The sequence below is a fragment of the Protopterus annectens genome, chromosome 1.part1 (assembly GCF_019279795.1).
Source record: "Protopterus annectens isolate FY-2018-M chromosome 1.part1, PAN1.0, whole genome shotgun sequence".
Taxonomy (NCBI): Eukaryota; Metazoa; Chordata; order Ceratodontiformes; family Protopteridae; genus Protopterus; species Protopterus annectens.
The window spans coordinates 512,655,946-512,670,608 of record NC_056726.1 but is presented as its reverse complement, the minus strand read 5'-3'; the positions used below and the strand labels follow the sequence as shown (position 1 = coordinate 512,670,608).

At 39.3% G+C, this 14,663-nt stretch overlaps 1 protein-coding gene across 2 annotated transcripts in view; it reads right to left on the bottom strand.

The window, feature by feature from the left end:
• PDE7B (phosphodiesterase 7B) overlaps positions 1 to 14,663 on the bottom strand; it is a 2,106,446-nt gene that overhangs the window by 1,375,599 nt on the left and 716,184 nt on the right. The window contains exon 3 of one of the 2 annotated variants that reach the window (XM_044076350.1): positions 11,742 to 11,938. The exons of the other annotated variant lie outside the window; for it this stretch is intronic. Within the exon in view, the coding sequence (XP_043932285.1) occupies positions 11,742 to 11,938 (197 nt within the window). The remainder of the gene's footprint in view (positions 1 to 11,741; positions 11,939 to 14,663) is intronic. 2 annotated transcript variants of the gene reach the window in all.

The window sequence follows — 14,663 nt, the reverse complement described above, 5'->3', positions numbered from 1 at the left end:
TAGGTGGGCCTTTGATGTACCTACTTTTGCAGTTTTGTACATTTCAGCAATTGTTGTGTAGTGGTTTTGTGTCACTAAAGGCCAATTTATAATGATTTATTGGAAAGGCTCACCCAGACTCTGCTACACTTTGCTGTGAGGGAAAGGTTGGTTTGCTTTTTATTTGTTGTATTTTGTATTAAGTTTATTGCCTTTTTATATTTTGAGTGCTGTGATTTTTTTTTCTTTACCTTGTGTTTTGCTTGTGTTCTGCTTTTAACTCCAAATTAAAACTTCAAAAGACACCACAGCTCTGTCTCTTGAGAGTCAGGCCACCCCCTCCACCCTGTCACTGTTGTTTCTTAAATTCCACTGTCTTTCTAGTTGCCTGCCTCTTATGTTAATTTAATTTGACCATATATATCTCATTTCCTCTCTGCTTTCACTCACTGGCGTGTGTGAGTAAGCACAAAATTATCACTTTGTGAAATCACTCCCCTTCAACTATTTAAATTTATTGGCCATTCTACTGTATTCCATAGTACCGGAATACAAAAGTGATCATCCCCTGTCAATCTATCTTGCTGTTTTAAAAATAGTGACTCTCCACTAAAACTAACTTTTTAGACAGGTAAAACTTAAGTTACCTACTTTCACATCTAACTTCTCTAGTGCACACTGCAGTGTTTAGGATAAACACTTTTTGTTTCATCTTACCTTTAAGCATCCCTGTGACTAGCACTTGCTCTAATACCTGCTGGAAAGTACTAGGAAGCCTTAAACTGATGCAAGCACTCAACTCTCCTTATTAATAAGGAGAAATTAATCATAGGCACTAAACAGACTATAATTGCAAAGTACCTTGCTAAGGTAAGGGAAAACAGCTCCTGTACTTTTCAAAAAAAAAAAAGCACCAAACCAGGCATGTCCAAGGGTCAGCTTCAGTTGATTTCTCCTGTCCACCTGGTGAATCTGGGCATACTTGGGCAATGCAGCAATTGCCTCATGTACACAGACAACCCTCTCCTCCTACCACCCAACACTACAACCTGTGAGAGATGCACTTACATAGCCAAACTGGAAGCAAAGCTCTCTCCACCCAAGATTGTTCTAGACATTCAAGAGGAGAAGGTTAACACCCGCACTACACCTCAAGCAACACATAGCCGTTCTAAATTCACACCACCAACACCCACACATAGCAACACTAAATCCACATATGTGGAGGCCCTTAACTGTAACCTGCCCAAGCAACAAGGACCTCCGAAGCTGAAATGCAAACAACCAATCAGAACCAAAGTGTCACATAGCTCACAACACCAGTGTGCCACCCAGCAACAGCCCCTAAGGCAAGACAATGTACCTAACACTTTAGTCATAGGTGACTCCATAGTCAGGCACACTGATGTCCCACTCACCAGGCTGAACAAGGAGAAAATGACAGTGAGCTGCCTGTCGGGTGCCAGGATCCACCACATAACTCATTCATTCAGTCACTCCACAACAAGTACAAATAAGACTCTATCATTGTCCATGTTGGAGTGAATGACTTGAAACGTACCTCCCTGGACTACATGAAAAGAGACATGGAAGAGCTCTCAGATCATGTGGCCCAGACAGTTATGACCCTAGCCCTGAGTAGCATCCTGCCTTCGCCCAGAATGATACCACAATATAAGGACAAAATGATTGACTTCAACAATTGGCTAAGCTTCTGGTGTCAAAGGGGATCCAGTATCTGTCTGCCTGGGATGATATGATCGACAGACCACGATGCTTTGCCAGAGATGGTCTGCACCTGTCACCCCTGGGATTCAGGTTACTGGCTAAGGCTCTTGTCATCCCTATATTGCCTTTTTTAGGCAAAGTTCAAATGACAAAACCACCACCGTAACAGGTACAAGCATGCAAAATCTGAAGGTAATGCTACTCAATGCTTGAAGACTAAACCTCAAAATGCACTCTCTTGAGGCACTCCTAAAAATGGAGAACATAGATATCTGTGCAGTAACTGAGACCTGGTTCAAGGCTCCAGAGAGCACCCCTGCAATACCAGGCTACAATTCTTACCACACTTTTCGGCCACCAAACCAGGATCAAAACACTAAAGGTGGAGGAGTGTCCATATTCACACCAACAGGTTAGTTGCCCAACACAATGCATCTGAAATTCTCCAGGTGCAACTAACATTAGGTAAGACTGCAATCCAAATTGTAGCTTGCTACAGATCCCCCAGCATACCCCAAGATTCTCACTACACCTTTCAAAACATACTGGAAAATATTAATATACAACCAAACACCCTAATACTGGGTGATTTCAACTACCCTGCCATTAACTGGGAAAACTACTCATGTACTAACACCTTTGCCTAACAGTTCTTGGAATTCATAAATTCCAATGCCCTGGATCAACTAATTCGTAGTCCCACCAGGGGCTCCAATATCCTAGACCTGGTCTTTACCAACATGGGAAATCAATGCTCCACACCTATGGTCACCCCCTCACTGGTCAGGTCAGACCATAAGATAATCACCCTTAACATCCACATCCCACCCCCACCCCCAGTAAGGAAATCTCCATACAAAATGTCCCCAAAGCCAACTTCATGCTACTGAAGTCAGAAGTTACAGACTAAATGACACCCATGCAGACAGGAACCGAAAGTTCGACTGCTGAGTCCTACACTAAAGCACTGTACGAGCACATCCACTCATGCATAAATCGTGCCATCCCAAATAGAACCAAGATGTTCTCCTTCAAAAAAAGGAAGCCAATCTGGTGGTCCTCTGCCATAAACAAACTTTACAACAAAAGGAAGAATCTGTTGCAGAAAAGAGGAAAATCCCAGGATGCAAAAAACTCCCTTACCAGCCTCAGTAAGAAGCTGAGATCCCATATAAAATCCTCCAAAGCTAGTTATGAAAATAAAACCAAACAAAATGTTCACTTTGGAGACCAAATAAGGGTATGAGACCCAAGCTGTACAAATCCAGATGGAAATCGATATAATAGTTGAAATAATTCGAAAAATGGAAGTAGAATGTAGAAAAACTGGTTTATTAAGTTCCCTATATTCAAGTTTGGTCTCCCACATGCCACCCCTGACCTCCCTTGGTACAACCTCTAATACAAAGAAATAAAATACAGAATCCTTACAAACCTGGGTGTGTCGAAACAGTGCGTTATTTAAATTATTTCTTTTGATTTCGTAAGTATGTTCGTATATTCTGGATTTTAATTTCCTTTCTGTTTTTCCCACGTAAAAAGAAAAACAGGAGTGGCATGTGGCGATATATACTACCCCTGCAGTATGGCAGTTTGCAAACTTAGTAGAAGAGATGGTTCTTTTTCTACTAGGTATAAAAATGCTGATATTGTTTTGAATGTATTGACATTGGGAGCAAGAACCACATTTATAAGTACCTATTTTATGTGATTCATTGTTTATAATGGGAGCTCCTCCGAACTCAAAAATATTTTTTAAATTCATGTCCCTTCGATATATAAATTTTATTGGCTGATTCTTTATATGCTCAAGTTCTGTAAAATCCCTAAACTTGTCCCATTCTTTACTAAGGGTATTTTTAAGTACCACTGCATCACCAGTATAATCCATTATATATGCATTTGAAAAACTATTAAAATGGTCAGGGTCATTCAATTCTATAATATTATTTGAGTCATCCTGTCCAAGTATAGGGGCAAATCTCCCTTTTCTACCCTCTACGACTACTTTGTATATTTCATCCGTTAAATAAGAAGGATACCCCCTTTTTTGAAACATATCGATTATGAATTGGCAATCATTGAAAAAATCGGAGTCTTCTGAGGTCATCCTGCTAGACCTTATAAGTTGTCCCTTGAGGATGTTTCTTTTTTGACTGAAGGGGTGCCCATTATTGCTGAAAATGATAGGATTAGGGCACATTTGGTTACTAAAATTAACAATGTCAATGCATATATAATGGATTATACTGGTGATGCAGTGGTACTTAAAAATACCCTTAGTAAAGAATGGGACAAGTTTAGGGATTTTACAGAACTTGAGCATATAAAGAATCAGCCAATAAAATTTATATATCGAAGGGACATGAATTTAAAAAATATTTTTGAGTTCGGAGGAGCTCCCATTATAAACAATGAATCATATAAAATAGGTACTTATAAATGTGGTTCTTGCTCCCAATGTCAATACATTCAAAACAATATCAGCATTTTTATACCTAGTAGAAAAAGAACCATCTCTTCTACTAAGTTTGCAAACTGCCATACTGCAGGGTAGTATATATCACATGCCACTCCTGTTTTTCTTTTTACGTGGGAAAAACAGAAAGGAAATTAAAATCCAGAATATACGAACATACTTACGAAATCAAAAGAAATAATTTAAATAACGCACTGTTTCGACACACCCAGGTTTGTAAGGATTCTGTATTTTATTTCTTTGTATTAGAGGTTGTACCAAGGGAGGTCAGGGGTGGCATGTGGGAGACCAAACTTGAATATAGGGAACTTAATAAACCAGTTTTTCTACATTCTACTTCCATTTTTCGAATTATTTCAACTATTATATCGATTTCCATCTGGATTTGTACAGCTTGGGTCTCATACCCTTATTTGGTCTCCAAAGTGAACATTTTGTTTGGTTTTTGTGACGGCAGTTCACTTTTTCATCTCCTTTCATTTGGTTTTAGTTATGAAAATAAAATTGCCAAAAATTCCAAAGGCAACCACAAGGCATTCTATAACTATGTCAGGAATCTAAATGGCAATGCTCAGATCTGCTCTGAGCTACAACAGAATGGCATTAAATATACTGATCCCAAGGATATTGCCAATACCCTGGCAGATCGATTCAGTGCCCACTTCACCCCCTAAATGGCCCATCTCAATACCGGAAGATTACCAAATTCCAGTAATAACAGCCACACAGGTAAAAAATGCACTCTCCAAAGCTAAGAATACAGCATCCATGGGACCAGATGACATCCCAGGCTGTGCACTACATAAACTACAAAATGAACTGACACCTCACCTAAGTACCATGTTTAATCATACCCTCACCTCAGGCTTCATGCTCACTCAGTGGAGCACAGCTACAGTTATCCCACTCCACAAGGGGGGATCCAACTTGGATCCCGGGAACTACCACCCCATCAGTCTGACGAGCCTGATCTGCAAGGCCATGGAACGTATTATTATGGAACTAATAAACAAAGACATTGGCAACCTTAAAACACTGGACCCCACCCAGTTTGGGTTCATGAAGGGCTGATTTTGTCTCCTGAACCTGATTGACTTCTTCAAATCAGTCTCCAGAGCCGTGGATGAAGGTAAGACAGTCCACACAGCCTATCTGGACCTCACCAAGGCCTTTGACACCATCCCCCACTCTGGAATCATAGATAAACTTTCTAAGCTGGGCATTAATCCCTATGTCACTTGATGGGTTGCCAACTGGCTTACTGACAGAACCCACACCATCCCTCACTCTGGAATCATAGATAAACTTACTAAGCTGGGCATTAATCCCTACGTCACTCGATGGGTTGCCAACTGGCTTACTGACAGAACCCACAAGTGGAATACCTCAGGGTTCAGTCCTGGGATCTCTTTTGTTTGGCATCTACTTTTCTGAAGTACAGGCCAACACTAAGGGACTCTGGCTAACAAAGTTCACAGATGACTGCAAACTGGGAGCCATTACTGAATCTCCAAATGATGTCGATACTCTACAAAAGGGCCTTACAGAAACAGATGTTTGGTGCCAGAGCCATGGGCTCAAGCTCAATGCCAAGAAATGTATAGTTATCCCCTTTGGGAAAAAACATGTACCTGTGAATTACCACATAGGTGGCAGTACACTAAACACCAAAAGTGTGATAAGAGACTTATGGACACAGGTGGACAATGGTCTCACCTTCAATAACCACATCGCCACAACAGTCAGGAAATCCTTCTATGTGGCACACCTCATCACTAAGGGCTTTTTATCCAGAAAAAAGGAGGTCATTGCCCCACTGTACTCATCCCTCATTAGACCCATTATAGAATACAATGCCCCATTTGGTATGTACCTCTCAAGACATCTGCAACAACCGGAAAGGCCGCAGAAATACATCACTAAAAGAATCACAGGCCTAAAGCAGATGCCCTATGCTGACTGCCTTAAAAAACTCCAGCTATACTCTGTCACATATCGTCTACTCCGCGGCGATCTCTGCTTAACATACAAGGCCATGTCAAACCTAGAGCTGTTGGGCATGCTACGCTTATTGAAATCCCAATCCCTCAGAGTCACATGCGCCAGGGATCTAAACCTTGTCATCACAATAAACAAAACATGCTGGAGGGATAGGTTCCTGACCCAGAGACTCCCCAGACTCTGAAATAGACTGCCCATACTTGTCAAGCAGAGCGCCTCTTTTGCAGTCTTCAAAAGGAACCTTGATGATTGGATGGGAGAAAGGAAATTCACCCCGGGGATCACGTCAGTTGCCCTGCTAGACAGGAGTCCAGGGAAGTAAATAGTGTGGGAAGAAATAGCCAAGAAATTGTTATGGCTAGGCTTGTATAGGCCCTAGGGCCGATAGCTTAGTACCAACCTATGAACCAAATACCAAACACATTAGCATACCTTTTGTAAAACAGGGGGTCAGTAAACATGTACTTCTCTGTACTTCTCTTTTAGAAGTATATTTCATTACCGTAGAAAAAGTTCAGTTACAAATTATGGATGTCAAACCAGTTAGTAATACTGTGAAATGAATGATACACAATGCAATAATAAAATACACATAATAAAAGATAGTAAAACATACATAATAAACAGATGGTGGCAATTTAAAATGCATGGCCATTTCACACACTATAAATTCATTTGTTGGTGAAATCTGGTTACAAGTCATGTTAGAAGTAAACTTTAATAAACCCTGACCTGCATATGTGCATTCATCTAAATGAACAGACTTTTCATAGCTTATTACCAAGTACAGAAATTCACAAGAGACACTTGGTCAAAGTACATACAAAGTTATTAACACATCTGAGCAAACACACACACACACACAAAATGGTATCTTACAAAAGTATAAACATAAAAGTGAACAACCCTGTGCGAACAACTTCCGAATGTTAGTAGTGATCATAAAAGAGCCGTTGTTAAATGAACAGCAGTGAGGAGCAGTGCATGCAAAGAACTGAGTAACAAGCACCATGTAAAGTCTGGCTTATGTAACAGCTCACCTTGATTTATATTCTGCTTCGGAGTAAGCTATGCCTTGAGCCACGACTCACAGGAGTTTCACATGGGTTTCATTTTAATGGAGTCTGCTACTGAGTTCCAAAAATTCTAGCACCACATATGAGAAAGCCTTACAAGTTGAGACCAATGAACTGTGAGGAATTTCAAGTGAGGATTAAGACTGGGGACCTGAACCACAAATTAATGCTTTAACAAAAGGAATACTTACTGGAACTGGGAAAAACATTTGGAAGCAATCTAATGGAGTGATACTTTTTGGGGGGAGCTTGTAAAACAAAGAGGTAAGTAAAAAGCAGACTGAATAAATAAAATTGTATGCACATTGATTTTTATTATTAGCTTCTTAAACTTCTTACCTTTTAACTGCCCATGTGTGAAATACTCTGTTACAGCTGTCTAAATGTGCTCTTATTTTTTGCTTTACCCGAGTCTGCAATGTACAATTGTGTATTCACATAAGTCTTTTACATGTTTACAGATATGTGTATTATTTTACAGAGGACTGCTGACCCAGATTAAATGGGCTTGTGGCCTGCCAACATACTAAAACATGAAGTATCATAACTGATAGTCCAAATCAGAAAACCTCAGAAAACCTTATCCTTAGCCTGAAGGAAAATGTGTGGCTAAAAGAAAAGGAAAATGGTCAGTTAGTACGGATCGTGAATGGTCAGTACGGATTGTGAATGGTCAGTACGGATCATGAATGGTCAGTACGGATCATGAATGGTCAGTATGGATCGTGAATGGTCAGTACTGATCGTGAATGGTCAGTACGGATCGTGAATGGTCAGTACTGATCGTGAATAGTTAGTACTGATCATGAATTGTCAGTACTGATCGTGAAAAAAAGTACTAGATGCGCAATATTACTGTCAAACACAAGCTGTGTGTACCTAGTGACACAGGTGGCTGATTTGCAAGATTCCCAAAAGATAAACTGCAGTGCTGAGCAGACTGTATGAATGTGCATCCCACACTGAAAAGACCGGCACACAGTTTATAAAATAGACACAAACTGGGTGAAACAAAAAGCATTAATCTCTGCACCTATTGTGTACAGCTATAGCAAATGTTTACACTGCAAACACTATGGTCAGGACTTCAGAATTTCTGATTGGGCAATTGATGTGATGGAGAGAACTCCTGATGCACAGGCATGGTAAATCTGCAGAGAGAAAGACCTCATTTGTGGCTCATTACTATGACTCTCAATCAAATACTGCATTATCAGACGTGACTAGTCTATTGTTATCCCTAGCAGCCCATGCACCATGTTAGTGAAAGCATCCTCATACAGAAACACACAGATGCACACCTTCAGACACCCAGGCATGGACACACACACACACACACACACACACACACACACACACACACACACACACACACACACACACACACACACACACACACACACAGCCTCATTCATGCCTCTACAGACATACAAACACATGTCCACAAACATTCATTCACTGACACATCCCAACCCCCACAGCTTTGCTGGACTTACTTGTACTGGTTGCATTCCACTTTCCTTCCTAGAGATAAAATTTTATTTGGCCAAGCAAGTCTGAATCGACTGGCTGAGTAATGCATCCCGCTATGCTGCACAAACATTACTAGTGGAGAATGCATAGATAATTTAGTTTTATTGACTCTCCCAGACTGCCACATTGGCAAGTTGGGATTACTGTAAAATTTTGATTAATTTGGTTAACCATCTGATCTCAGAGATTCCATAGGTAATGTTGGAATTTTCGGATATGAAGTTTTGTATGCGGAACCATCATAATACTAACTGGCATGTGACCTAACACTATGAGAGGGGTCCTCAGTGCATGACAGGTCTAGTATGGTGTCACTGGTACAGAAAGACTATGATGAGGACCATTTGGTGAATAAAAAATAAAGACTTTCTGATGCAAAGAATCCAGGACTGATCATAAAAAGGTGTTTCTCTGTACTGTGACTAGATATGAATCATGAACTCAATATCAGCAAGAAAACCCAAAGGCAGAGAGTATTCCAGCAGCAGACCCAAACAAAATTCCAAGCAAAACCACAGCTAGTAACAGGCAGAAAGGCAAGGCTCAGTTGTAAAATCCACAGGTTTTATTAAACGTTAGCACTTTCTCAGTGTTCACCACTGCTTCATCAGACGAAAAAGTAAAGGAAATGAACTTCTTTTATACTAAATTTTAGTATCAATTAACATGACAATGCAGAATCCTAACTGATCCACAAGGCATTTACTTTTAAAGCAATAGTATCTAAAAACAGCACATAAAAAGTAGCAAGTAAAAACACAAAAATGCAGAATACATTTATCTATCTTTCTTTGCCTTTAATACTGATTTTATAGGTACATGGTCATTCAGACCCATTCCACTTTGTGTTCCTAACCTTAAAATCCACTGTAATTCTGCATTTTCTGTCATGTTTACTAAACCCCCCCACACACTGTCACAACTAGCAAAACTTGGACTACAAATGTATATGTGTTGCCATTTGTTACTGTGTGTTTTGCTAAGTCATTTCTTCTTCTTGTACAATATAAATGATCCCGCACTCTCTCTTTCAGTTTCCGGTTAGTTTTACCTATGTAAAATTTGAAGCACAAAACAGTGTGCTGCATAATGTGTATTGCAGTCTGCTGAAACCCTAAGTTTCCATAAATAGTCTGTCTCTGGATGCTAGAAATACATAGACTAATCAATATAATCACAGTATGCACATTCCTGACATTTACGTGTACCCCATAGTTTTACCCCTGAATTATGATATAATCTAGCATAACATAAATGTTGTTTAAGGCTCTTTTTGTTTTAATACACGAAAATAGGCCTTTGGCCTAACAGCTCTTTTACCTCCTCTTTAGTGCGCAAAGATATGGCAGTTACTTGTGACCACTTCCCTAATCCTGTTCACCTCCGATGTACAGGTAATAACCATGGGCATTTTCACAGAACAACTTTCAGTGTACTTAACTGTATCATTTCGTTGTGAAAAATAGGGCTTGGCCCTCCATCCTCTTTCCTCATTTGTTTTACTATATGCCTTGTCAATTTTCACATGTTCATACCCTCTACCCATAAAGTCATCCCATAGATGGCATAGTCCCTCACAAAAGTCCTTGCCATCACAGGATAAATGTGAGGTCCTCATAGCCCGTCCCTTAATGATATTACTAAAAATGTGTTGTAGAGGCATACTCTCCCTGTGCAAATATGTGGGACGATGGCATTCTTTTGTATGAATGCTGGTGGTTAGACCAGTTCCTTGCTTAGCTATAGTTACATCCAAAAATCAATTTTACTCATGGATTTGTTTAGGGTGAATTTAAGAAAGTTACTGCTGGTGTTCAAATATCGGGTATAAAGTTCTAAACTCTCTTCACCCTCCTGCCAACCTATAAAAAGATCATCCACAAAATGTCAATATATTATTATATGTGGGTTCAAATTATTTAGAATGTGTTGATATTCCCATTCCATCATTACTAAGTTGGCATAAGAGTTTGCACAGCTAGTGCCCATAGCAACTCCTGTTTTTGCCAGTAGCACCTGTCTTTGAAGAAAAATATGTTACTGTCTAGAACTAATTCCAGAAGTAAACAGAAAAGGTCCACCTGTTTTGATTCAAATTTTCCATATCTATATGAGGTACTTTTCACCATCATTATCCCTCCTGATTGGGAATACATGTAAATAATGAGATCACATCTAGAGTTGCCAGGACCTCAATGCTTTTACTATTCTCTCCACTGGTTACATTATATAGATCCCTTAAAAAATGTTCTGTCTCTCTTAACACTACCTCAGATTCATCCAAAACCTTTCTAAGTTGTTTATCCAGAAACCTAGATATAGGCTCTGTCAACCAGACCACACCTGCTACAATGGGTCTAAATGGAGGCCTCATGGATGCTTATGCATTTTTGGTAACCCATGCATTTGGGGTATAAATGGATTCCGCACTATAAAATAATCATACAGTTCCTTAGTGATAAGTCCTAAATTCATATATTCTAGTAAGCAGTTGTTAAGCCTGCGTTTCAAGTCATGTACCATTACTGCATCAATACTAACATAAGTGTTTAAATCACTGAGCATAGTAGATATACTGTCATAATAATAAGTTGAATCAAGAACAACCACTGGTCCCCCATTATCTGCCGGACGAATAACAATATTTGTATTACGTTGCATTTATAACAAGGCTTGTCGTTCACTTTTAAATTATCTGGGCTACTGTGCCTATTCAGTTCCCTGTGACTGAAAAGCCCATACAAATCATTTTCACAGGTTAATAAAAAAATTTAACAGCAGGGGGCAATGCTGGTACAAACATACTAGGTTTTCTAAATAATTTAACTTCATTGTTTTTACCATCATTACCAAACATTAATTTTAATGCTAAATTATGTGCAAAGAGAGAAACTCAACAAGCAGTTCTGTAATGTCAGCCCCAGTAGTGGGGATAAAAGTCAAACCTTTAGTCAGCAGCGACTCTTCTGCTACTGTTAAACTGTAGCTGGAAATGTTCCAAACTAAACTCTTTGTTCCAACCCCCACATTTTCTTGATGGTTCTGGTTTGGTTGGATGGCGGCAGCTCCTTCTTCTGGCCCCCTCTGTAGTTGTCTAAATCGTGGGACTTCCTTATGGTGCTGTGATACGGCAGGGCTAGTCCTGGAAAAAAAAGATGAAGATTCCAGTTGGGGCTGAAGTATTTTACGCCTCACAAACAGACCCATTTCCGCTGTCTTTGATATCGAAACTACATTACTCAGAACTTGGCACTCCCCTACCGGGGTGGAGTATGTAGAAGTTTGTGGCTCTGGTGACATCACTTTACCTCCATCACCTGGATTGGTCACTTCGTCTGTCCCCACTTGCTGACTAATATGACTGGATGATAGTACTTCCTGATTCAGTATTCTATTCATTACACACCGGTTATTTGGCCCTTCAGCTTCAGAAGTGCAAGAATTTTTTGCACTAAGTTTCTGGCAAGTTTGTACAATGGGCCAAGTAAAAACTTGTTTGGAAAAATCATTAATGTCCCTTGTAATTTTCTTCCATTTTTGTTGTAGCAATCGTTCTTCATATCCCATGACCTTTTCAATTAGGCCATTGGAATAAATATCTGCTGCTTCACCCACTGCACTAGTTAAATCTTTTTGCTGTTGGGATATTTTATCATACAGTTCAAGTTCTACAGGCTGAAAAAAAGTCTATTAACAGTTTCAAATAAGCCTGACTGGTGTTTAAACTGATCTGTTGCCTTTGAGCCAACAAGAAAGGATACATGTCACCATAACTAGGGATGTTAAGGACTCATAAGCCCCTAGGTATAACATTCATATTTAAACATGCCTCAAGGTGAAAACATTGACACTGTAGTCTTTTATACTTCTATAAGTCATTTTCTAAAGTACATTTTAAATTTTTAAATCTCTAATTCGATTATCATTTATTTCAGGAACTTCATTTTCATTAACATTTAACAGCAACTCACCAGTTATTGTTGTGTCTTTCAGCTTATGTCGTTAGGGGTCGCCACAGCGGAACTCCGGTCTGCTAATGTTTGGTAGTGGATTTTTACGTGTCGAGTTACCAGCCCTGATGCACAACCTTCAACGAAGGCACGCCCATTCACGCATGCCTCCACACAGAAGACACTCTAGCTGAGAATCGAACAGGACAACGTCTTGGTGTGAGGCGACAGCGCTACCGCAGCACCACTACTATGGGATCAACAGCAACTCACCAGTAAGGAGAGGTTTTTCTAAGACTGTCATGAAGGTACATATCCTGTGATTCACCATTTCAGCTTGCATATGAGCAGCATCTCCATTAACATTGCCAGTACCATAAACAGCTTCACCTTCTGTCATACTCACAGTTATTGTTAAAGCAACAAGAAAACCCAAAGGCAGGGAGTGTATTCTAGCAGCAGACCCAAACAGAATTCCAAGCAAAACCAGAGTTAGTAACAGGCAGAAAGGCAAGGCTCAGTTATAAAATCCACAGGTTTTATTAAAAAAGTTAGCACTTTTGCAGTGTTCATCACCGCTTCATCAGACAAAAAAAGTAAAGCAAATGAACTTCTTTTATACTAAATTTTAGTATCAATTAACATGACAATGCAGAATCCTAATTGATCCACAAGGCATTTACTTTTAAAGCAACAGCATCTAAAAACAGCACATAAAAAGTAGCAAGTAAAAACACAAAAATGCAGGATAATACATTTATCTATTTTTCTCTGCCTTTAATACTGGTTTTAGGGGTACATGGTCATGGAATGTGCATACTGTGATTATACTGATCAGGTTATGTATTTCAAGCATCCAGAGACAGGCTATTTATGGAAACTTAGGGCTTCAGCAGACTGCAATACACAGAATATTATTTATGCAGCACACTGTGTTTTGTGCTTCAAATTTTACATAGGTAAACCAACCGGAAACTGAAAGAGAGAGTGCGGGATCAGAAGAGGGAATGACTGTAGTGCTTTAGCAAAACACACAGTAACAAATGGCAACACACATACATTTGTATTCCAATTTTTGCAAGTTGCGACTGAGAGTGTGAGGGGGGTTAGTAAACATGACAGAAAATGTAGAATTACAGTGGATTTTAATGTTAGGAGCACACAGGGGAATGGGTCTGAATGACCGTGTACCCCTAAAACCAGTATTAAAGGCAAAGAAAAATAGATAAATGTATTATCTTGCATTTTTGTGCTTTTACTTGCTACTTTTTTATGTGCTGTTTTTAAATGCTGTTGCTTTAAAAGTAAATGCCTTGTGGATCAATTAGGATTCTGCATTGTCATGTTAATTGATACTAAAAGTTAGTATAAAAGAAGTTCATTTGCTTTACTTTTTTGTCTGATGAAGCAGTGGTGAAAACTGTGAAAGAGGTAACTTTAATAAAACCTGTGGATTTTACAACTGCTGAGCCTTGCCTTTCTGCCTTTTATTAGCTGTGGTTTTGCATGAACTCAGTATGTTCAGAAATGTAATTATTAAACTGAGGTTAGCATTTGATAACCGGGCTATATGTGAAACGGGCAGTTATTTTGATAAAAGCTAAGTGTGCACATCCTTGGGACCTGTTATTTATTATAATAGTATACATACACAAATGTAATACTTTATTGACAGATAGAGCAAATGGAAGTAATATTTCATCTCTTGGAATATCAGAACTCCCATGTGAGGGGAAAAAGGTAATGACACTTCAATGTGTTTTTCAGATTTAGAGTTTTCAGACAGGCCACTGAAGAGGATAAAGAACTGAGTGAAGCATGACCTTCAGAACTTTTTAGCTTTTAGATGTTTGTTCAGATGAGAGGAACTCAAATGCATTTTCAAGGTGCATTTTCTCTGTTTGGAACCAGGAAGAT